This window comes from Nasonia vitripennis, chromosome 3, assembly GCF_009193385.2.
Source record: "Nasonia vitripennis strain AsymCx chromosome 3, Nvit_psr_1.1, whole genome shotgun sequence".
Taxonomy (NCBI): Eukaryota; Metazoa; Arthropoda; class Insecta; order Hymenoptera; family Pteromalidae; genus Nasonia; species Nasonia vitripennis.
In genome coordinates, this window is record NC_045759.1 from 4,825,465 (window position 1) to 4,849,680 (window position 24,216).

Below are 24,216 nucleotides of genomic sequence, written 5' to 3' on the forward strand. Positions count from 1 at the left end.
AATATTAAACGTATTATTCTTATATGCTGAAATTCAGATAGGTAAATAACATAATTTTTAGCCAATTTTAAGCCCGATTAAATATTTGAAATACCGCCAAACATTTTAAGGTTCGAAGGCGGAAGTCACCATCATGATAAAATCACATCCGTCTGCGTCGAACTAAAGATGGCCGAGCCAATGAAATTTAATATATGAATTCGCCACTGCAGCCTTGGACAATATCAACTCTGCCTTGTTATCTAAAACAGCGGCCAGTGTTGTGAATGACCGATCGTCATTCTATAGATTTCAGATACTCATCAGCATTATTTTAAGTGGATATACATATTAGTAATATAAAAGTATAATTTTGCATTACATAAACTTTAGTGCTGGTTATGACATTGGTGATTAATCATGAATTTCCAATGTGTTCGTGTACTAACGATTTCGCTCAGAAGGGACTTGAGGCTTCTGTCAAGCAAAGGTGGATTCAATAATGATAATTTTCGTGAAATATTGAAGAAAAACCTGCCCATTTCTCAGAACGGAAATTTTTTGAAATTCAGTGACTGTCCTTCTAAGTGTTGGCAATGTGATTTTCCTCATAAATCTGAACTCTTTTGCACAAAATGTAAAGCACTGCAAAAACTTCCAAAGGATATAGATTATTTTGATATTATTGGAGTTGAAAAAACGTTTGACGTCGTTGTGGAAGATATTCAGAAAAAATACAGACAGTTGCAGACTCTTTTACATCCAGACAAATTTGGACAAAAGTCTGATGTAATAATAAATTTATTTTTGTGATTTTAAAATTAGACACTCGCATTCTAATAAGGTTTAACTTTTTTTTTATTTTAGAAAGAAAAAGAAATTTCTGAAAATCTGTCTTCTCTAGTCAATAAAGCGTACAATACTCTACTTCATCCCTTAGACAGAGGTTTATATATGCTCAAATTGCACAATGTGTCCATACCGGAAGGAACAACAAGTTTGGATCCAGAATTTTTAATGGAAGTTATGGAAATAAATGAAGAAGTAGAAGAAGCTTTCGAAAGTAAAGAAAAAGCACTGATGCTTTTACAAAAAAACCGAGAAACATTAGCTGTCTTGACTAAGTATGATAAAACTTGTTTCAAATATAGTTAAGTGGCTCTAAGATTAAAATTTTATAACACTAACAATTACAATGATTACTTTCAGGCAAATATCAACTGCCTTCTCTAATAACGATATTGATCAAGCCAAGAAGCTGTTGATAAGAATGAAATATTATACGAGCATTGATAACAGATTAAAAAAGTTGAAACAAGATTTAGGTATAGTAGAATGAGTTAAAATTGTTGCAGATGAAAAATTGTAAATATGTATGATAGAACTTTGTTAATTTAACAACTTGTGATAATAAGAAGGCACGTTTTCATATAGTTTATATAAAATCTAATTTATTGATTATCTAATTTCCACTGTTCTATCCATTGACATATCCTGTTCACATTATCTATGGTCTGTTCAGGTATGTTACTTTGTAGTTCATGAACTATTTCTTCTTTGTACGATTCTTTTGCTTCTATCAAAAGTGTTTGAAATATTTCACAGTCAATATTATCTTCTAGTTTTTTGCCACTGTAGCCTCTAGCTACAAGGCGATCGTATAAAATTGTGTTATTAGTCCTCAAAACAAATACAATGTCAAACCATCTTTCTGGGAAAAAATCTGTTCCATGGTAATCAACAATTTTTCCTCCCTCTGCCATCATCGGTTCCATTAAATCTAAGAGCTGAGAAATGTGCAATTAGCAAATTTATTGATTACCTTTTTTTTTTATTAATGAAAACAAATTACCTTATCCTCATCCAAAACAGGGCACTGATATTCCTCGTCAAAGGACTCCAAACATTTATGTTCTATAGCTAATTTGCTCACGTCCAACCAACCAAATCCAGTCCGCTCTGCCAATAATCGTGACAGTTCACTTTTACCAACACCAGGGGTGCCTAAAATGCAAATAAAAATTGATTCATTAAATTTGTTAACTATAATCCAAATAAACGACTTTAGTTTTATAAAGAAGAAAAAAGATTTAAAAAAAAATTACCAGTAACTAGAATATTTGGTAATTTTCGACTACTGTTACTCATTTTTCTAAAATAATAGAATGCAACTCCAATTGTTTGAAAATTTGAGGGTGCACATGCGGACCGAGTTGTATATTGTTGGTCAGTTCGTAGAGGTTATATCAAGCTGTATTTCTTCGGCGCTTCAAGGTAGGTACATATATATACATAATGAGTCCATGTGTTCACGAGCGTGACGTCACTTTTAAAGGTACGGTACTTTACAAATTTTCACGTCGAGTCGCCGAAACCCATAACCGTGGACTGATGCAAATAAGGAATTATTTCCCGATTCTGAAACTGCATACAATTATAGATGCATCACCCTTTTGTCGGCCAAAATCGAATTTCCAGCCGAATCGCGCGAAAATCATCAATATCCGCGCACACAGCCATGCAAGCAATGCCAGAGCTATGCGCGTGTATATGCATCGCTCTCTCCGCGGTGTGTGTACCTGTATATGCCAATAGCTGGCAGACGACGAGAGAGCATCAGTATAAGCGAGAACGACGGTCCGAGTGTGACAACATCCATTGTGCAGTCTACTCGGCGAGTTTATAATTCATCGACGGGAACACTATATTATTGTTGCAAAACTCCGACGAGAGGCTTCTGCTCTGCGTTGTGCAGAGGAGGGAGAAGGAAAAAAAGAGAGATGACGGGGCATCGAGGAACTGCTGCTACTCTGCAGACTCGGGCATTTGTATAATGTGGAAGAGGGATTTCCTGCGATAGCTGCCGCGACGATATATATACGCGCTGTCGTGAATTACTCGCGGAAAATACACATCTAATAGGGTTATGAGGCTTAAGCGCCAGCGACCCACTGTTATTCTATATTATTTCTCCGCTTTTATTTTTCCTTTCGGAATCAAAATTTATTATGGCAGATAAGTGCAAGGTGAGCATCATTTTATTTCGTCATTTCTGATTCGATTATAAGCTGGTGATGTCGTAGCAGCAAACAGCTGGGAAAAAAAGTTTACTTTTTTCCTTTCAAATCGAGTCCTTGGTCTATTTACATTTGGCAATCGTTTAATAATGCTTGCAACAATGCAAATGAGCAAGGGTACATTGTTGATGACATTCGTGGACACTAACAAAGGATTTATTTGTTTTTATTGCAGGAATGCGGCTGCATATGCAAGCAGTGTAACAAAAATGAGCAGAGGCACAATGATATGCACCTGCATGTGGAAATAGAAAATCTACGTCAATGTCTGGTTGAAAGGGACAATCACATTGTAACAATGGAGACGCAATTTTTGAACGAAGCTGAAAAGTTCCCTAATGGAGAGATGGCCTCGCTCAAGGAGGAAGTGCTTATATGGCAGGATAAATACACAAGGCTATATGAGGCACACAAGCGAGTGCAAAAAGTCAATCAGAATCTTGAAGACAAGCTGTTGAGGATTGTTGACAAATGTGAGACTGAGAAAGGTGCCTTTACCAAGGACATAGCTACTCTGTCCCACAGATTGGCTGATGCTAATTATACAATTCACAGATTAACTCAAGATAACGTAAGTTGATAACGTGCTTTAATTTATACTCAATAGTTCTCGTACAGCGCAGTTATATTTACTGTTATGCATGGTACAGTTATTGAATAACGAATCTACTTTCATAGGAAAAATACAGGAATGATGTGAATTTGGCCATTCAATTGCTGCAATGCAAGCCATCGAATTTTGTTGGGCAAAAATATGAATCAGTTAGTAAACAAGCTTTTTTGGCAAATTTCAATAATTTTGCTTATTGACTTTTACGAAACTAAAAATATATTTTCAGCTACCTTCCGAGGTCCAGGCAAAGGTGAGAACGTATGTTGCACAAAAAACCCGTATTAGTGAGATGCCGAGTAGCGAAGTAAGAAGTATAACAGTTCCAATATCTACCTTTCCTCCAACTGCTATGGTTTACAATGTAGCAAAGCCAGTAATTGATAAGCAAGATGATCACAGCGACGATGAGTCCAAACCTCCTGTAGACATGGTTTCAGCAGCAATCATGGCTAAAGTTCTAGAAGATAGAGAGAAGGAGAGAATTTTCGCCAGGCATTGTAACACTTGTACATGTCACAGAAGCGTTTTGAAGGTCGACACCGAAAGTCAAACTACTTTCGAGCAGGATAACGATAGGCTTCTTAGTACGAAAGATTATTTCAGCGATTTCAACGATCGCAACGATTTTAGAAATGTGAGAAACGGTAACAAGGAATTTCGACAGTTGGACGTTGGCGAAACAGGCTCTAATCGTAATAAATTGAACACTCAGTTGAACGATCTAAACGCAAAGCGTGCTACTTTCCACTGCATCAACGAAGCGACGGAAGTTAAATACAACGCAAATGGCGAGACTTCGAAGAAATACAATCGCTATATTTCTAATGCCAAAAATAACTTGAATTTGAAAAATTCTAGTAGATACAAGTGCGAAACGAACGAAGCCAATTTAAGCGATAAGTCAAGATTAACGAACGAAGATAGAATCGAAGCCCAACCTAGCTTAAACAATATGAATAAATTAACAAAGGAGACGAAGAGCATCGACCAAGAGCAGGCCAAAATAGATATGATAAACGAGCGACTGTGGAAGAACGGTTTGATAAACTCCAAAGCTATGTTGAACGCGAAGGAAAGCGATATACAGCTCGAGGTGATAAACGAGCGAGTCTGGAGAAACAGTAAGACTAGCAGTATCGGAAGCAGCAGTAGGAGCAGAAGCAGCAAAAGCAAAAACATCTCCGAGAAGCCGGCTCGATTGACGGTGATCGAGGTGAAAAGCTCGGATGACGTGAGAAATGAAATCGAGACGACGAAGACGGAGCCGACGACTAGTCCGAGCTTCAGCGGCGACAGCGTTCTCATATCCTCTTCGGATCCGTCCAGTCTCTCGAGTGACCTCGTCACCAACCAAACGACCTCCAAGACGACGACGACAGCTGCCGTCAGGCAGGAACCGAAGCTCTCTGGTCCGAGGAACTGCCTCATGAGAGTGACGCCCGGCTCGAAGAACATCCTCCTCGACAACGCCGGTGCCTATCAAACGGTTTTGTACACTAGCGGATGTAGCAGACCCAACACAGCCCTGGTTCACCTCGCCAAGTCTTCCCGGTCCGGCAGATCCGCCTCGATCAGCAGCGAGGAGAGCTCCACCGTCGCACCTTGCAACACCCTTCACGATAATAACCACCTACAGAGGGTCGCCCAGTGGGTCGACACTCTGTCTACGGACTGCCATCCTCAGGCTGTTGGGGCTCAGACAACCGACTGCGAGGACGTTTCGTCGCAGGAGCCGCTCTTGGGTGACGATTCGAAGGCAGCTAAGAGGCCACCCCCGCAACCCGACTCCCAGACTACGGCTCTGCTCCAGGCTCAGGAAAGTCAGCCTCAACCGTTGTCCGATCTCATGACTTTCGAAGGCTCCAGCGACGACGAGCACAAGCTCACCCTGGACTACGAGAGCTATCAAGCCAACATAACGAAGGAAATGGAGGAGACTTATCTGAAACTGGCGGCCAGCCTCGACTCAACGAAACTGCAGCAGTCCGATAACTTGGCCGACATCGGTATGATGACTATAGAGCAGTACAGGCAGGAACAGAAGCGAAAGAGCTTTCACGCTAAAACGTAGTGATGACATTTATTTTTAGAGATGTTGGCTTCCAATGTGTAATGTCGAGTCGATTTTATCATTTTGTGCTTTGCAATGATTTTCAAATTTGATATATTTACGAATCGGGCTAAGAATCAAGCGGGCTTGTTTTTTTTTTTTTTTTGGTAGACCCAGAACTGGTTCACTTCTTTAGAACTGAGAGAGAGGTGCATGTCTGATTGCGATTGAAAAAGTATTCTAGAACAATGGCTTCTAAGACCTGTTTGAGATTTTTCTGGGATACAAGGTGTTATCTCTTTGATAAACGTTTGAAAAAATTTTTCGATCGGCCTAAACATCGATAAGGTAAATTATTTTTTTTTGTGCAATAAAAGTAGATTTCTCTTACAAAATTTACTTTAAACTTTTCTTAATTGTTTACATCACAAAGGCCGTTTGCTCTGGCAAAATCTTATAAAATAAGAATAAAGTGTAATATTTAACACACCTTCCTAATGCATTAAAGGTAAAGATTCGTTCTTTGTATATAGCAAAGTTCTTTTTAGGTGCTCAAGTGAGCGTCTTTTAGTTGCAATCCAAAAAAGTTGTATTTATTTTTTTGTAAAACATATCTAGAAATGATGAAACACAATACCTCGTCTTTGGAATAGATGTATCTATTCTTTCTTAAAACGACAAAATATATGACTACTAACGTGATATTGTAAGTTTCTTGAAGAAAAGGATTTGTTTATTCAAGACTTTTGAACGAAAAAACAAGCAATTGAATTTTTAAATGCTGGTGGAAATAAAAATAGAGCTTTTGTATGATGTGATTTTGTTTCATATACAAAGTTGTAAATATATATATATATATCGATGCAATCCAAAAACCATGATTTTAATGTCGACCTTCTTTATAATTTACATATTTCCACCAGAAACTGTATATTAATCGATTTCTATTCAATACTACTCAAACTGTATTCGTGCTTTGGTATTATAAAATAAAAAGTGAAATAATAAATTTACAAAGGTTTGCTTAAAGTTGTAATGCTTTTCAGTAAAGAGAACTTACGAATCCGTTGCTTCAAATCTATCGCTTAAATTTACGTGACTCCAACAAGATAATTATAAAATATATGGCGAACAAAAATATGTACCTATCTATTATTATCGATGTAAACAAATTATCGTTTGCGTCAATGCAACTTACCCGAATTCCTAGTCGCAACTTACACTTGTGTGTAAGAGAAATGTAAATCTTCAAACGAAACATCGCATCACGACTTAGTGAATCTGGTTTTACTTTTTACGCATCTCTTGCGTTCTATTATATACAAAAACTATAGAGGTACTTTGCTTGTCGAAAGAGTCTTAATTTTATACACAAAATTAGAAAGATATAAATAGTTTCTATATTCAAAGTAACAAAAAGAAAGAACATTTGCTACAGTTCAATAGTAAGAAGTTTTTAGATAAAATACATGTTTCACAATGATTACAAAGGCTATGATAAAGAGTCGATAGCGTAGATATGTCACTGGCGACAAGTTCGTCTAATTTTATACGGCGATCATTGAATGGAGTATTATTATTCTAATAACCTGACCGTGTAGAGCGATTCTGAAATTTCGCAGCATAATGTATACATTATGTATGTGTATATATACGTCACGTCTAATTAAATTGTTTTCGGAGCCTAATTCTGCCGGATTCGACGCGAGAATAGTACTTTAGGAATAATTTTTTTAGATAGTACCGTTTGTTTCTACAAATGAAAACCGTATATCGTATACGAGAATTTGTGTACATAATGCATATATATATACCTACAAAGTTTTACATAGAGAATTTAACCCGATAGTTTTATTTAGGAAAGATGTCAACTATTTTGCTATATTTTTGTATGTTAGATAGATCGTCGAAGTTTTATATGCACAATTGTAATTATTATTATTCTCTCGTCGGATTCTCCGAATATTAGGCACCGATAATATACGTTTGCCAAAAGAAAGAAAAATACTAAGAGAAAAAACATTGCTGTTCATAATAGTTAGGTCATTTTGATAACGAAAAATAATAGTGGTAGCATGATTTTTCGTTAAATAATGTAGTAGCAATAATTTTAAGTGAATGTACATATATACACCATGGATATTCAATAAGTGTTATTACATCTCGCTTATACGTTTATATACTGTTCTACAAAGTTCGGGCATGACTAAATGTGAAGTATTTGGCAGACGAATTTTCCTTTTCGCAAAATTGAAGTCTCTAACGATGACTAAGACCTATAAGCAATTTATTATATTTCGTGATATAACTGCGTTTATCGCCTAGAAAAGAGAAAGCGTTGAAAAATTGTAAAAATTTGCGAAACATAATAGCTGTAAATCATAACGAGATATATCACGTCGCTCCGCTATCTCTATTAATCGACTCTAACAATTTTGATCTCAACTTTAGTATGAGTTTTTAAAGAAATTGCACTTTTCTTGCAACAATCAAAAATATTTTATCAATGTTATTTCAATTTTTTGCCACTGAATACTTATTCATGATACGGAGTTTGTGCAAAATACACTCGCAGCATAAAGTATTGTATCGTAATTGTTGGTAAACTATACGTTTATTGATTTTAATGAATAAGGAAGATAAGCATGAGTTGAAATTCATATAATCAAAACTTTTAATGATTTAAAGTATAATAAATTATTATAATTATACGGAATACATAAAAGCTTGGATTCCTGCTACGCAGATTCAACAAGATTCTCCCTCGCAACGTTTAGCATAATAAGTACAAGTTTCGTTGAACGATACTCGTTGAAGATACGTTTACTCGAATCTTCGACTATAAGTATATGTCTTCGGTATATAAACAAAAGCAAAGCATTTATGGAAAAGATGCAACAAAGATGTAAATTCAGTAGAAGCTTAATGTGCTATAAGAAAGAAATGTATGACAATATTTTCTGGCATTTTTGAAAAATGCAGGTGGTATTATTATACACGTGCTTACATTAGAGTAGTCGAGAACGACTATGATTTTGTTACTTTCGATTAGGTAATAAAAATCAAGTGTATAACGCAAGCGAAACGAGTAAGGTTATTCTATGTAGTGTTACGTAGTGCGCCAATTTCATAAGGTTTATACATTATTATTTTTTGCGTTCGGCTAGAACATTGCGTATATACTCTTATACTTATACTTTTGGAATGTGATGTTGTTGATTTACAAAAAATTGCGAGATTGTTTTGAATAAAACTGAACTGCAAATTGTAACTCCGATCTTATTGCTCATTTTGCGGATACGCACATTTCCTCTTTCTCTATCTAGAAAGTGTGCAGGAATTTATTGGACGCGTTTATTTCAATCGTTGCTCTCGCGGAAACTCTCGATTTTTATGATTGCATATTTTGATTTCACTCGCATTAGCGCAGTAGTAATAGCCAAACCTATGCTATGCAAATAAACGAATGTTTACGTTTCATTAAAATGTGACAGTGAATGTAATAAAAACACACGGGCTGGAACTATTTGAAAAAAAAGCAGCAAAAGCTAGCGACGAGCGTTTCGGAGGCAATGACATGATAAATCTGCTTTTTCCCGCGGCAGCGCAGCTCCAGCGCGCGTTATTTAAAGCTGAATCGCGTGCAGCGCAGAGAAAGACAGATAAAGCGAACACCTGCATATATATATATATACTCCCACACAGCTCAACATATAGTAATACGCATGCATAGAACGCGACGAAGGACCTACGCGCGCTTGTATTTCGCATCGGCTTGCAGCACTGTATTATAAGTATTAGGAGATGGCATGTGTCGGTGTATAAAAAAGTCGGCCGAGCCCCGTTCAATCAGGCTAATGTTCCAATAATTCGGCGTGAGCTGTATAGCCGCCTCTGTTCCATCCAGCCTTCGACGCGCCTCCTAATGAATGAATGAATGGCCTCGCCCTGCAAGCTCCGCGCATATACCTGTCTGCACACTATACGTATAGAAATCGGAAGCTCTGCATCGTCCCTCCCCCTCTCTCTCTCTTTAAATTGGACATCGCACGCGCTTTAAAGAAACTACCTCTTCCGCTCACACAGTAGCCCAGAGAGAGAGAGAGAGAGAGAGAGAGAAAAGTAGAACAGCAGCAGGAAGAGAGTTAAAGAAGGATCGATCGCCGGGGCACATTCTTTTTCTCGACAGCCGATGCGTGCGCGCCGCGTGATTCCTTAAATATACACGCAGTCGCTATATACACCGATCTAAAGCACCTGATATGAGCACGACCTACATCTCTCGCCCCCGCTTATAATTTCCGAAAGCTCGCAAGCGCGTGTAATGGGTTACATTCGAAAAAAAAAAAAAAGAAAAGAAGAGAAGAAGCTCACCTGCAGCTGCTGCGCTCCTATATGTGCATAGAACGCGAGCTTGTCTATGTGCGTGTGTAAGCGTATCGGCATAGTGTAACAGAGGGAGAGAGAAAGGAGCTCGCGAGAGGATCGTCGCGCCGCGGCGGCGCGCAGCGCGAAAAGTCCGTAATACGAAGGAGTAGATCGAGGCGCACAGGTGCTAGGTAGTCAGTGAGAACGCGCTCGCGCTCGCGCCAACACGTACGTCTCAACGCGCAAGCTCCTGCCGGCTCTAAGTGTCTGCAGTTGTGGCTTTTTATCGTGATGTGTTTTTGCGTGTAGCCGTACGCACAGGTAGGGTATGAACGATGCTGTTAAATTTTTGCCTTATCGAGTATTTTCATACCTGTCTGTTTAGGGGAGGCTGCGCGCATGGGTAAGAGCTTTCGGTGTGAATTTCAAGGCGGCGCGAGACCTCGGTTTACGCTAACGGCCAGTAAAGATCTAAGCGGCTGATTTAGCGGCTTTGGCTGGCCCTCTACGCTGCGCATATACGCTTCTCACTGTCTCGGCCGATTTATACGCAGGTGTGGAGCTTTAACATGCAGAGCTTTGGCTATAACTGACTTTCGCTCGCTTAGACTCCTCGAGTGTGATTCCCGAGAGATCGATAGAGAGACCGGACCGTCGTCGCGTAGTTGCCACAGGCTACTCGGCTCCCTTTTGTATTCCCTTACACGCTGTGTGTGGCTGTGCAGCGCGAAAACGAGAGAATCGAGAATTCCGATTGATTATTATACACGCACGCGTGCTCGTACGAGTCGAGCTTCTTTACCGATGTTGCGCTTTTTTTTTTCTCGCGAGAGACTGTTATAACGGAAAAATCTCTCGGCGGGACGGGTCGATATCTAATTTTAAGGGATTCGAATTTATGATAACAAAAAACGAGCTGAAAATGAGGATGACTTTGGGAATATTTTCACGAAGCTTCGGTTATTGACAGCTGAGTCGCCGGTGACTCGTCTGATTTTTCGGCGTGTATAAACGCATTTCGATGTGCAGGATTTTCAGTTGAATCATTCTAACAATTCAAATTTTCTACAAAATTCAAGTCCAAAGGTGGATGGATTGGCTTGGATAAATGTACCTTGTACGTACAAATATTATAAATTACCCAATCAAGCGTATAATATCGCGAATAAATTATTCTCAGCAAACGTACACGCAAACATCCTGTAGTCTCTCAACCGCTTCGGTTACAAGTTAAGCGAAGCGCACAAAAAAAAAAAAAAAAAAATCGATCGCGCAATACAGTAGTACAAAATCATCGTTTTCGAAAGATCAAGCGCAATCGACCCACTTTCCACACACAGCACAGCCAACAATCAGAAATTCGAGCTGGAATGAAAACGATCTGTTTACCCGTACTCGCGTCTCTCCGCTCCCCGCGAGGATTAACTTTCCAGAAATGCAAAGCGACAGCCAAATCCGCATCAGGCACTTCCTTCGTAAAATTTAATTATACAACACACAATAGAAGCTCCTTGGCAATTCACCTCGCCTACCCAATTACGACGTTTGCTCCGCCGAGTTTCGAATGTCCTTTTTTCATTTCTCTTTCGCTCATCCGCACTTATAGGTCAGAGAAAGAGGCTATAGTTATACTTTCGAACGCTGCGCCTTAATCATATCTCTACTTTTCGATAATTAGCTCTACGGGCTCGCCGTCCCGGTAAATCCTTATATTGTTTGCGATACCATTATTGCAAGTTTTCTCGCGGTAAATTGCCTTCCGTTTTTCTCTCTTTCTATCTCGCTGTAGCAAGCTGCCTTATAGTTAGCTGGAAAAACAAACAAAAATGCGAGATCAGACAGATGCACTCGGTCCTATATCCTTGTAAGCAAGCATGAAAACTCTTCCATTCTACACGGCATATTATCAACTTTCCATCTTTCCACTGTTTACTCCGAGCTGATAATCAGATTAACCGCGAAGTTTCTCCAAATCTGAGCCCGTGAAGTAAAATAGAATTTCGCTCTGGCTTTCAGCGCTCGTCCGGGAACTGCTTATACTCGCCTGACAAATTGCGAATCGCGGCCTTCTATGGTACAGGCATCGTGTAACGTCTCGGTCTCTTTTTCGCGCCGATGCGAAGCGAGTCGGCCCCTCGTTAGTCTCGCCAGACGGGAACTGCATCGAGATGCTTCGCTGCATGGAAACTTCCATTCTGTGCTGGTCTCGAAAAATTCTTCTGAGAAAATTTGCATACTTACTCTCGTCCAAAATACTTTTTTTTTATAAGAAACCTCATCCTGCAAATTAAGAAAATCAAGTATAAATTACACTCAATTCTTCCTCGCTCCATCGTTCGATTGTTCTTCCAGACAAGCCTCTCGAAAGAGTAATTAGTCGCGGGCTTTGCCTTTTCCAGCTTTCGCGCTGGCAATACAACGCACAATGCGCTCGCGATGAAACTCCTAGATTTATATAACCCAATGCAAGCCTGCGCATAGAGCTCAATCGATGTGCTGGGTGATTTTTACTTTTTCAATTGCCAAAGCATCGAGCGCACTCGCGAGCGAAAGTTTTTCCTATTTCCTGCGCTCGACTCGCGCAATGTACATTAACGCGAAGAAACTGCATTAGTGGGTATACTTAGGAAACGTGTAAAAAGGATACGGATGAGTTGTTGATACAGAGTTGGTATAGGAATGTCGTCAAAGGCCAGAGTAAATCAGAGGCGCTTGAATTATCCGCCGGGCCGAGTTCGAGGTCAACGATAGACCGATTCGAATCAGTGTCGTCGCGCTTGTGTACGTGTGTGTGTGTTTAGATATTTGTTGTGTATAACGCGCGCGCGTAAGACGATGCAGGGGTAGTAAATTGAAAGAAGTAGCTTTTTTTTTCGCCGACCCTGTTTCGAAGACTGCGGCGAAATTTATTCCGTAAGGAAAGAGATTGATCGTTCGATTCGACGTTTGCGGAACGACTTGTCTCTGGGTTTGTTGGATTTACGCGAGATTGACGTCGATTTTTGAGCGCGCGTAGTCGTTTCAATTTCAGCTCATTATTATAATTGCTCTCTCGAAAAAATAACCCGGTCATCCGACGCACTGGCATTAACCTATATTCTAAAACGCTTTGCCCTCGAAAAGAGAAAAAACACACACAGACACATCGCTATCCCGACGCTCGCGCTGAATAATATCGCGTCGCACGGACGAACCGGTATCCACAGAAAGGTAGCCATCCGCGAAACAGCACATACGTAATGTTTCGCACCGCATAAGTATATAGCGGAGAGTTATCCGCAACGGTATCGCGCACATAACGCGCTCGATCATCCGTTTGCCGCGCGATATAACACGGCTCTGCTCAGCGTGTGTAACCGTTTGCTTCGTTATCCGGAAGCTTAACATCTGTCGAGCCACGATACGACAACGATAAAATAAAAGTTAGATTGCAGGCAACCGAGAGCGAGCGTTATGCGGCTTAGCAGTTGAGTTAATGGGCGAGCGCGAAAATTGTAGCCAAAGTAGCAGCAGCAGCAGGAAGAAGAAGAAGAAGAAGAAGAGTCCTCAGTTGCGCCAGGAGGAACGGGACTATTACGCGGCGATACTCTTCTTCATACTCGTGTACATATCGCACGTGGATGAGGACGACGACGACGAGGATGATGATGATGATGATGATAATGCGCGAGAGCAGGACTATGAGAGCGTGAATACACGCGGAATGCCCAGCCGCAGCTCGTTCGCGATCATGAGAGCTCGGACCGCTGCTGCTTTTACTCCGGCTCCTGCGCTGCTGCTGATATCCGGCTGTCGGTGAGCGAGGATGGATTTTTCTCTTTTCAAACGATATTACTAAATTCAACACGCAAAATCCCCGAACAGGCTGCACGGAGCCGGGCGTCGAGGTAAGCTCAGGCTCTGGTAAACCGGGCGCATCGCACAGCCACCCCCGCAATACCAAATGAACAGAAGGAGGTACGAGGCCGAGGACTACGGGCGGATTATGCAGCACCGTGAGCAGCCGCCCTTTCGAGTCCTCTCACCAGGCGCTCGGATAAAGTACGACGGGGCTCAGGCGGTGCTGCGCTCGCCGCCACCGGCTCGAGCCCCGGAACCTTACAAGCTCGCCCCGCAGGCCACGAATTTCGGCCGTAGCGCCAGGAAGTCGGCCTTCGCCATCATCGCCGAGACCCGACCGCCCAGTCCCGCTAACGGTGTTCAGAGTCAACCTGGATCGAGACCTGCTTCGGGCTCGGGAAGATTGTCGCCCTTCCGGGGCAGGGGATTCAAGGGACCACCGGCGAACAGTTCCAGACCACACACGCCGAGCGAGGAGGAGCCGGTACCGGCTCATCGGATCGCTCGATCGACCTATCAACGCAGGGGTGAGTTGTTTTTTTTTTTTTTTTTTTGGATTCGATGGATTATCGCGATTTTTCAGAGGACGAAGCTTCAATCTCCGATTTTCACAGTGTCCATCTCGCAACGGAACAGTCCGAAGCGCAGCCAAATACCGCGACCCGCGCGCAGTCGGTCCATCTCGTCGAGTAAGGAGAAGAACAACGGCAACGACAATCAGCCGGGAGGACGTAAGGGCTCGCCAAAGTTCGGTCGTCGCGCTGCCAACCGGTACACCTCCAGCATCGGCAACAACAACATCGGTAATCGACGCGCGATATCGCAGAGGGACCTGAACAAGCGAACCGAACTCTCGCCGATCCAGGGAACTCCGAGCAAGCCGTCGATCGACAAGAACAAGGTACGAATACACCTACTACTCGTCGATTGATGATTAGATGGAAGTAAATTCACTCAACTCCGAACTCAGACTTCCCAACCGGCAAAACCAGCGGCCCGAGTAGGTGGTTTCGGCGCAGCCCAGCGCGATAACACCACGGCGAAATCGAACGAGAGGCTGAACCGCAACCTGCTGATGCCGCCTAAGAGCAACGCAGCCGGAGGTAAGAGATTCGTCACTGCCAAGAAGACGCCGACGACCGCCCGGAACAAATCCGCGAGCACCGAGGCTCTCGCGCAAGACTCGCCGTCGAAGATACCGCTGAGACGAGGCTCGCTCAGCGGGGGGTCCAACGGCAACTCCACTGCCGCGAGTTCGAAGGACGGGTCCGGGGGTAAGAAGAGCGAGGACAAGGCCAATCGCGCGGGACAGCAAAAGAGCCAAGGGGATAAGCTCAGCGCGGAGAGTTCCAAGGTATGCGTGTATTTTATGCTTTATTAGCCGTGTTACCTTTGCGATCCTTTTTTACGGTCCGTTCCAGAACAACTCGTCGAGCAAAAGAGACAACGAGGACGACGACGACGACTTTGGCCTGGTCGATCTGCTGAAGCAATCCTCGGGAGCGACGGGCACCTCGAGCATGGTCAACACCACGACGACCACCGCCGTCCAGCCGCTGCACATCGACGCGGCGTCGATTCTCCGGGACGCCGAGGGCGAGCTCGTGGCCAAACTGACCAGCCTCGAGAGGCAGCAGAACCTCGAGCTCAAGGAGACCGATCCTACCGATGCTGGTAACGGCAACAAAGGTACCAATGCTCAGACCATGATCAAGCACTTTGGACCGAATGCCGCTGGCGAGGATAAAGGTTCCAGCAGCTCTGGTAACGTTACGGAACAGGCTGCCAAGGCGAACGAGAGCACGCTGGACACGACGGCAGACGTCGAGAGCAAGAGCAAGGTAGATCGTCATCCTTAGACTGGTATTCGATTTAAGAGACAAACAACCGATCGCGATATGTCCTCCACAGGAAGAGCCAGAGAAGCAGCGCTCGACCCCTGCAGCGAGCCACAAGAAGACCGACAGCAAGGCGAGCATCGCTAAGACGAGCAACTCCACCGGCGAGTCGACCAAGAGGATCACGGTATCCTCCCGAGTGAGCAGCGCCAACGACCTCACCACAGCCGGCGACACTACAACCGACAAATCCCAGCAGCAGCAAAACGGCTCCAACCGGCCGAAGCGAAACAACAACGAGTCCAACCTCAAGTCCCAAGCTCAAGCCGACTCCCAGGAATCCCTGGGCAGTCTCCGCTCGACCGATACCGGGGTCAGCCTCAACACCGTCCGAGGCGTCTCGTCGGCCAAGGAGAAGACCGGCCTGCACATGGTCAAACGCCCCGAGGAGATCGAAACCCTCAGCGGCAACGTCGTCCAGCTCGAGCGCAACGGCGACCACGCGTGAGTTGCTGCACATGTGATATACAATTAACGAAAATAACAGAGAGATACTGCAGCCATCGTGAGAATTAGCTATAGTGCATAGGAGGGAGAAGGTCCAGAGTTCGTTAACCCCGAGACGGCCGTTGAAATAGCCAATGCCGCGGCCCGGTTTTATTGATCGGCCGCCGAGAGGGAGAGCGATTTACATCGAGGAGAGAGAGAGAGAGAGAGACGACGACGTCGACGTCAACAGACTACTCAAGGGGTTAATAAATCAGGCATGCACTGGCTGCAGGTGGAATAGACTTCTTCGTTAGAGCCTAAGGGTTAGTTGCGTGCTGTAGGTCGGGCTGATTGTTTTTTGTCTGGGCTTTAGTGAAATATATCGCGGTCTGAATCTACTGGCAGTTCGCTATCTACTTTGTATCCGATATAAGAGATAATTAATTCGTTTTAATATTGAATTGAGAGAAATTGAATTCTGATGTGTGCCTCGTCGGACAGGACAGTAATGCAGTTTCCACATACTGCGCGAACGAATTCTAAAGCTACATGAGCGATTGATTTTTTTCTCACCCACTCGGGGAGTCATGTCGGCACTGCGTATCGATTACAAAATCACGCTAACCGACGTTCACTTGAGATTAATGCTTCAGGTGTTCGCACAGTTCATTATTATCGCTGTACTCCGCGCGCGCGCGCGCGACCAGCATTTTTACGTCAACCTCGAAAAATCGTATAAGAACAATTTCCATCCCTCATCGCGACCAAATCCGGCGGTGTTCCATTTAGCCGCATATCATCCAAACCTAATATAATCGCCCGCAACAGCTTACGCTGTACACACCCAGCGATGAAAGCCCAGCTAATTACGATTAATCAATATTCCCTCACCCGGGAGATAATCCGAAGGAAAAAAATCCTTCTCACCTCCAAAGTCCAGTGGATGCCGGTGCGCGAGGCGTGTTTCTGTGCCTATACAGATATACTATACACTAGCTAGAGAGAAGAGCGAGTTTAAGCCTATGCGGGTCGCGTGCGGCCAAGGTCGAGTCGCGCGTAGCGGCACACGTCGTATTTCAACGATTTAGCATCGCCCTTTTCAAATGTACACTCAATATCGTTATTAAATCCTGTTGCGATTTTCTCGATCGTACGTCAGGGAGCTTCTTTGTCGAAATGAGCTTTTTCTATGATGGCTCGTTTATTGCGAGTGTGTACACAACGGATCGAATGGATGAGGCGTAATGGAGCTGGTGCGTTGATTGGTCATTTTTGTAAATTGCCGTGTGCTATTGCGTAGATCGGGATTTCTAAATTGAGGGATGGTTGTTATAACTGACAGGCTGGAAGATTGATGGAGAAGGTTCGCATTTTATTTGTGTGCAATTTGAATATTCCTGAACTGTTGTGTGGGCGTAATTTCGAAAGAAGGATATAGATGACGAAATTGCTTCCCATGTGGATGATTTGCACGATATGCGCATAATGGTTGGCATTTGCAAAACTGATGCGCTAGTTTACGGAAAGGCGTTTTTACGTATACTTTTAATAGCTGAAATTGCCCTTAGTACTGTTAAATTGTGGGCTATACGTGTTTGTTTCTCAAAGAATCGTTCGTATAATCAACAAGTACCCAATTATCGCCCCGTAGATAATTACACATTCGTGAATATGTATATGAACGAAAATCGGTCGCTCATCCCGAAGAAAGCTCAACGAAACCGGACGTCCTCGCCAGACTGCAACTCAGCCCAGAAAAAATAAAAAAAAAAAAACCCGCTGAATTTCTCCTCGATCGGTCATGAATCATTCCTCCAGTCTTCAGACCTTGGCTTTCCACAAACACTCCTATCCCTACTCTCTCGATGAGGAAAGCTCGCGCGAGGAATAAAAGAGGTTGAAAGATCGAACCACCTCTGCTCTACACACGTACATACGGCGCTTATTAAGCCGGGCGCGAGTAGTCCTCGCGCTGACCAGAAATATCGATCCCAGACGCAGAAAGCCGCCTCGAGACGCTAATCTGCATGCGGAGGGTTGGGGGCTCGCGTGACGGCGCTCGACGGTCACTCTCGGCGCTAGTCCTCCTTCGAGCCTTAGCCGCACAGTCTCCGTGTGTGTATTATTCCGGCAACATTCGTTCCCTCGTCGAGAACTGTTTCGCCCGGAGCCAAGTGGCTCAGCAGCCCAGCTTTCAACCGGTCGTCTTTACCACCGATACACCGAGTGATCGGTAAGAGATCGGTTGCCCCCCGGCTTTTCTTCATTTTTTTTTTTGCGATTGCGTCGCGTGCCCTACATTTTTCGTCGCAAAAGTGATGCTTCAACAATTCACGTGTTCCAGGCCGCAGTCGAGCAGCAACGCGGAGGCGAAGCAGCCCACGGGGGGCTCGAGGTGGCAGAGGTTACGGAACCGCTGGTGGCCGCGACGTCTGGGTAGGAAGAAGGGCGGCGCGGTCGGACCTTCGAGGAGAAAAGACGAGGCTGCCTCGGAGGGCAGGTGCTGGCCGAAGATGCGCTGTTTAGCCTGCAAGCGCGATCCCAAAGTCCAGCTATGGCCGGGGAGCAAACAACCGGCCAGAGGCAGCTCGACGACCCAGTTGACCGGTCCCAGGGATAAGGCGCCCAGTCGATGGACCAGGTTCAAGGATGCATGCAGGTTTGTTGTGCGCTGATATTTTTATTTTATTCTCGACGCAGGGCCGAAGTTGTTTTTTCTGCGGTAATGGGAGCGCGCGCGCGCGCGAGGAAAATTGGTCTCATTTGCATTTTACGACTGGCGATCGATACTCGACCCTGCGTCCGTGAAGGAGAGAGAGAGAGAGAGAGAGAGAGAGAGAGAGAGAGAGAGAGAGAGAGTGATAAGGGCTCTCGAGTTGCATTAGAGATTTTTAACGAGCTGCTTTTTTCGAGAGAGAGAGAGCCTATCGCGCCTTATTTGCTTTAATTATATGCATGACTTATGATGACGAAATTTCCTCGGCACACGCGAGACCGCGAAATCATCGAACCGAAATCCGCTTACTCGAGCTAAGTATGATGTTCGGAGATCCGATTTATTTACCAAAAAAAAAAAAAATCGACAGATGCGCGAAGGTCCGGGACACGCGATGGTGCGGATGGCGTCGCAGCCGACGGCGTCTCCAGCAACAGCAGTCGCAACAGTCCCAAGCACCAGCAGCGGCGACTCGAAGCCTCGGCGGCATCTGCGGCAAACTGTTCTCGCGCTGCAACTGCCGTCGACGGCCATCCGACCAGATCCAACGCACCAGGACTGTACGCGCTAAACACAGCCTGACGAGCGTCGCAGCGCCTCCTCTTTCCGAGGTAATTTTTTGATATTTTATTGTAAAATTGAGAAATCGGTATTAACGACAGTGACGTATTTTTTGCAGGAAACGAGGCCCAAGCTACCGGACGTTCTGGTCGAGCACAATTCGGTGATGCACGGCGCTATCCCCTGTCTTCCGGTGCCCGTAGCCTGGTTCTGCCTCTTCTGGAACGTCCTGTTACCAGGATCCGGTAAGGCCCTATAACCTTTTCTATTCTTCTCGTGCATGCATTAGATATATATATATATATATATATATATATATATATACTTACCGATCTCCTTCTGCAGGAACCATACTGAGCGGACTGTTCAATCTCTGCATGGGCCAGCCGCGTTTCTCCGCGACGGCCAGTCCCAAAGCCAGATTCGGTGCCTTAATCGTCAACCTGATCGTCGGAGTGAGCCAGGCCTTCACCGTGCTCTTCTGCCTCGTCGGCTGGGGCTGGAGCATCTGGTGGGGCGTCACCATGATTCGACTTGCAAGTGGGTCCCATTCCTAGCTATATACCCGATATACTTATGGTATGGGCTAAAAGGGAACAGCAGCTAAGGAACGGAATTTATCGTTTCACAGGAAAGTACAAGCGCTTCAAGGACTCGGAAGCGGCGGCCAACGACCCCGAGGCCAGAACTGGACCGGAGACCGCGACCCTACCGGCGCCCGGTGTTCAGGCGCTCAGAGGTGCCGAACGAGCCCGCTGATTAGAGCCGGCTATTGTTGTTTTTATTTTTCGTTTGTATTTAACACACTTACTCTTTGATTTTCACATCGTTATGTAATATCGTTTTTCTATTATCATACCGGACGGTCTAGCTCGTGAGAAGACTATACCCTAATCCCTCCCCCCCCCCCCCCCTCCACCGTCATTATAACACGACTCATCCGCTATACATACTATATATATATATATGAATAGAGTAGAAATTTATATTTTTTCAATAACCATGTCGTAAGATTAACAAAATACTCTTTTCTATGTACATAAACATTTAATAAAATCGTTTGTATAAGTACCCAAGGGCGTTATTATGCTATGTTATTTTCTCGCAGAGAGAAATGCATCGAAAAGTAAGAGTTACTTTATTGCTTTCGGTGAAGTATATATCGGTATAGGTATACTTACTTATCTGCGCGAGATACAGCACGGAAATGAACTACGACGTTTGGCCCAGTGCCAAAGAACGACTTGTACGGGCGTCGGAATTAGCGCGCGATTTGCCGGGAACTTGCCTTTTTGAAAAACGTTCTTCGCATTTTTACACACGACCATTGATTATCGTCGTGGGACTTGTCTATACGCCGTTGAACATCAGTCGATACTTCGGTTTTATTCCTCTTTTGGGTGATACGATTGTAGAGATGGAATTTTTGAGGTATAGTTGATTAAAACAAGATTGTAATTTGTTATCACAGACTTTTATTTATTCTTACCTGGTGACTTCTGCTGTATACATTCTCTTATATCCATATACACGCTTCGTTATGCTGTGCTTACGCTGGAATCATAGCTGACAATAGGCGCTTTATTTCTATAACTATATGCTTCAGCGGCTTCTATACTAGCACTTTCGCATTGAAAATCTAACAACTAAAAATGTCTAAATCTTAGAAATAAAATTTTATCATTACAAATGCACCTTCGCGCCTACATCCTCGACCGCGAAGTTGTTTTCAAAGTCGCGCGCTCGGAAGCTCCTGTTATCATTCAAAATTATGATAAAATCTTTTTACAACACGTAAATAAAGATGCAAATCGAGTCTCATGCATACCGTCGAACAATTGAGAACGGAGTTCAAGCCTTGCGATGGTTAAATTATACGAACACAAAGGCATCGAACTTTTTCTTCTCGCGATAAAAAGCAAAACCGACTTATCGAGTGACATCGCCGGAATTCACATTAGTAACGTAGAAGCAAAAGAAGAAAAAACTAAGAGACTGACGATGCTTCCCTTTGGGCTTTCGCTAATTTCGAATATATTCGGGTGACGACAGTCGCGCACACGCAGAGCAACTCAAAATAAATTTCCAAGAGAGTCTAAATGTATAAACTGTTCGCATGCTTGAAAAAAAGAAACAAAAAAAAAAAAAAATAAATAAACGACGACTAGCTTGAGTAAAAGTGTTGAGTGAAGGTCTGTGCTCAAGTTTATAAAAAGAAATACCCATACGGAAAAGACACATGGAAATTCGCAACAGTATACATAAGTCGAGACAGAGGTTACACTATCGTGGTAATAAAAAAAAGGAAGATATGTATATATTCCATTGTTAAAAAAAAAAAATTCAGGTATAATTGCCCCGCACAGTAGTAGCAATATTGAGATATGGTTTGGATTATCTGGTTGTTGTGTCAATGATGCACACCAGCTATCAGTGGTTCGCACTTTTCTCCGCGTCTCCGTCCGATCAGTGACTTCGATCGAATCCAATCGCGAAGTAAGTATAAGCATGATCCTACATAGTTAGGTATGTGTGATTTTCGCGACATCGATTAGATCGAAGAACTGATGTTCACTTGGAAAACAGGGAGAAGAGTCGAGCACTAAATGGCCAGTGTGTTGTATTGGATAGGTATATATATATATATATATATATATATATAGAGAATTTTTTGATGCATGGCTATGGTGTGGGTGTCAATGAATTGAGAGTCGTTGACGTTGAATACATTCGAGTAGTATATGTTTAATGATGTGACTTCATAATATATATATGTCATTATGCACAAGTAGATAATTGTTATAATAATAATCGTGTTACAGTGTGTATTGTGATAATTGTATAATAGTATAAGTCTAGGAATATATAACCAGTTACAGTTACGAGAAACTTAAAATAAATTCTAAAGAGAACAGAGTCTACAAATCTATGTCGATATAGCGACTATACAGCGATGTAGTTTAAGAAAACTTTACTCTCATTGTTCCACAATTTAGTATATCCTTATATTTTTCTCTCCCTCTCTTTCTCATATTTATTGAATTTCACTTATCTGTTGGAATAATAGTGCGCCGCTAGCATTTTGTCAGTGTTATTTTCATTTTGCGTGTGTCTCTGTGCAGGTGTAATGTGCGTGTACTGTTGTCGTGTTATATGGTTCACATGTCTTTTTTCGTGTATGGCTCGTGTCGTATAGCAGAGTTTCTTAATTTTTCTCGGTGGTATGATGTGCGGGTCAATCTGCGACAGGCATGTAAGAAACACAATTGCTCAGTCCTGAGAAATAGGGAAGGGTGCTTACTTATAAATAATGCAACGCATACTGAAAAAAGATGAAGAATTAAATGAGCGTGAACCAAAGAGAGAAGGCGCAAATAAAACACCTACGATACAGCCTACATTCCGCGGGCATAGGTCTCGAGCGGGACCAGCGCCGCTGAAGGCAAAATAATAATAATAATAATATAACAATACGAAGCATCGATATACATTGTATGACGGGTAAAATATTACATAGCGTAGTTAGGGCTGAGGGGGGGGGGGAGGGTGAAGGCGGGCATAACGCATGCTAGGAGAGCTATAAGTGTGTTCAACCCCACGTATACACCGGCTTTGGACTTTCGTCCCGAGTGATATGGGTATATTATGTATACTTGTATATATGTGGCTGTTGTGCTGTTGTGTTCAGTGTGTGACGGGTTGCTTGTTTGTTTTTACCTTTCTTTTGCGAGTTTCAGCATTTCTATCGTTTTTTTTTCGTGTTTTTTTTTTTTTTTTTTCATAAGCTTACATCGTACATGTATAATAAGGTGCGAGTTTTTTCGTCTATACGCGACAGCTGTGTTCGTGTTATTGTTTTTGCCAGTTTTTACTGTTGTTGCTGCTTTGTTTTATATCATCTTGTCGTATACCCCCATTTATAAATCCTAATGTATTTTTGTATTTATATGCGGTTTTAAGAAAATACACCTCGCGTAGAAACATACAGAAACCTGCTCGATCGTCGAATTTATTATATACTCTCAGCATCTCTCCGCGCTCGAGATGTGTGCGTGGATATGGTATATAATGAAAAACGTAAGTATATATAAATTGTTGTGCTGGTTTGTCATCAAAGTGAGACCGTGTCGAGCTCAAACTATAACAGGTGCAAGATTCGATTCGTTTCTGACGACGCCGAGGAACGAATGTAAAAAGAGTATTTTTTTATGTACATGTTCATGTCTATAGATATATGTACTAAACCAAAGAAAACAGAAGCAAGCATGTTTTAATATGTTTCTACTAGCCTAGTGAGGAACAAACAATACGTGATTCAAAACGGTAATATGTATTTATAAGATAATGTGTCGGAGGGTATCAATTCAGAAACCAATTCAATGCTTGTATTTCGTACTTTAGTTTTTCTATATCGTTTTTTTTTATCTTCATAGATATACATTGTAATTTTTTGTTCATTTTTTGTTATCTCCGTTGTTAATAATTTTTTTATATTTTATTTTGTTTTTTGGCAATTCCGAGAAGAGAGGAATAGAGAGAAAAGGCAGAGAAACAGCGTGTGGACTGATCCCAGTTATCAATGTCAATAGTTAATATAGGAACGGAGCTGTTGTGCGAAAACTGCGTTATATATTATAATAAGTTATAAACAGCGCGCGTAAAAAGTTTTTTATTTTTTCCCTTTG

General features: G+C 42.9%; 4 protein-coding genes across 9 annotated transcripts; 3 read left to right on the forward strand and 1 right to left on the reverse strand.

Moving 5' to 3' along the window:
* The first annotated feature begins 120 nt into the window (after window positions 1-120).
* On the forward strand, window positions 121-1,417 carry LOC100678921 (iron-sulfur cluster co-chaperone protein HscB). The gene is made up of 3 exons (XM_003427244.5): window positions 121-768; window positions 847-1,103; window positions 1,189-1,417. Exons 1-3 carry the CDS (start codon window positions 400-402, stop codon window positions 1,316-1,318), a joined length of 756 nt encoding a protein of 251 aa, XP_003427292.1. The 5' UTR covers window positions 121-399; the 3' UTR covers window positions 1,319-1,417.
* Window positions 1,411-2,739, reverse strand: LOC100120382 (adenylate kinase isoenzyme 6). Of its 3 annotated transcripts, none has more exons than XM_032598042.1 (4): window positions 2,559-2,739; window positions 2,085-2,397; window positions 1,832-1,983; window positions 1,411-1,766 (listed from the first exon to the last, which is right to left on the reverse strand). In XM_032598042.1, the coding sequence occupies exons 2-4, from the start codon at window positions 2,125-2,127 to the stop codon at window positions 1,431-1,433; spliced, it is 531 nt and encodes a 176-aa protein (XP_032453933.1). In that variant the 5' UTR covers window positions 2,128-2,397; window positions 2,559-2,739; the 3' UTR covers window positions 1,411-1,430. The 3 variants fall into 3 exon arrangements, with proteins under 3 accessions (XP_032453933.1, XP_031782402.1, XP_001604028.1); XM_031926542.2 differs by having other exon boundaries at window positions 2,085-2,403; window positions 2,559-2,679; XM_001603978.6 differs by having other exon boundaries at window positions 2,085-2,707.
* On the forward strand, window positions 2,598-8,990 carry LOC100120409. The gene is made up of 4 exons (XM_008212165.4): window positions 2,598-3,005; window positions 3,232-3,627; window positions 3,735-3,818; window positions 3,896-8,990. Exons 1-4 carry the CDS (start codon window positions 2,988-2,990, stop codon window positions 5,738-5,740), a joined length of 2,343 nt encoding a protein of 780 aa, XP_008210387.1. The 5' UTR covers window positions 2,598-2,987; the 3' UTR covers window positions 5,741-8,990.
* Window positions 8,991-10,276: 1,286 nt separating this feature from the next.
* Window positions 10,277-23,088, forward strand: LOC100120436 (protein stum). 4 transcript variants are annotated; one of them, XM_016984785.3, is made up of 12 exons: window positions 10,277-10,408; window positions 13,515-13,882; window positions 13,952-14,454; window positions 14,542-14,828; window positions 14,898-15,281; window positions 15,349-15,768; window positions 15,839-16,269; window positions 18,599-18,913; window positions 19,341-19,581; window positions 19,650-19,776; window positions 19,877-20,071; window positions 20,163-23,088. In XM_016984785.3, exons 3-12 carry the CDS (start codon window positions 14,031-14,033, stop codon window positions 20,288-20,290), a joined length of 2,952 nt encoding a protein of 983 aa, XP_016840274.1. In that variant the 5' UTR covers window positions 10,277-10,408; window positions 13,515-13,882; window positions 13,952-14,030; the 3' UTR covers window positions 20,291-23,088. The 4 variants fall into 4 exon arrangements, with proteins under 4 accessions (XP_016840274.1, XP_031782386.1, XP_031782388.1 ...); XM_031926526.2 differs by having other exon boundaries at window positions 10,278-10,408; window positions 10,473-13,882; XM_031926528.2 differs by having other exon boundaries at window positions 10,279-10,413.
* Window positions 23,089-24,216: the final 1,128 nt, after the last annotated feature.

Coding starts and splice junctions, on each gene's coding strand:
- LOC100678921 (XM_003427244.5), top strand. CDS start 400: ATGAATTTCCAATGTGTTCGTGTACTAACGATTTCGCTCAGAAGGGAC. Junction 769..846: donor AATTTGGACAAAAGTCTGAT/GTAATAATAAAT, acceptor TTTTTATTTTAG/AAAGAAAAAGAAATTTCTGA. Junction 1,104..1,188: donor ACATTAGCTGTCTTGACTAA/GTATGATAAAAC, acceptor GATTACTTTCAG/GCAAATATCAACTGCCTTCT.
- LOC100120409 (XM_008212165.4), top strand. Junction 3,628..3,734: donor ACAGATTAACTCAAGATAAC/GTAAGTTGATAA, acceptor CTACTTTCATAG/GAAAAATACAGGAATGATGT. Junction 3,819..3,895: donor TTGGGCAAAAATATGAATCA/GTTAGTAAACAA, acceptor ATATATTTTCAG/CTACCTTCCGAGGTCCAGGC.
- LOC100120382 (XM_032598042.1), bottom strand. CDS start 2,127: ATGAGTAACAGTAGTCGAAAATTACCAAATATTCTAGTTACTG. Junction 1,984..2,084: donor ACCAAATATTCTAGTTACTG/GTAATTTTTTTT, acceptor TTTGCATTTTAG/GCACCCCTGGTGTTGGTAAA. Junction 1,767..1,831: donor CTGTTTTGGATGAGGATAAG/GTAATTTGTTTT, acceptor CACATTTCTCAG/CTCTTAGATTTAATGGAACC.
- LOC100120436 (XM_016984785.3), top strand. CDS start 14,031: ATGAACAGAAGGAGGTACGAGGCCGAGGACTACGGGCGGATTATGCAG. Junction 16,270..18,598: donor GAGCGCAACGGCGACCACGC/GTGAGTTGCTGC, acceptor CACGTGTTCCAG/GCCGCAGTCGAGCAGCAACG. Junction 20,072..20,162: donor CACCATGATTCGACTTGCAA/GTGGGTCCCATT, acceptor ATCGTTTCACAG/GAAAGTACAAGCGCTTCAAG.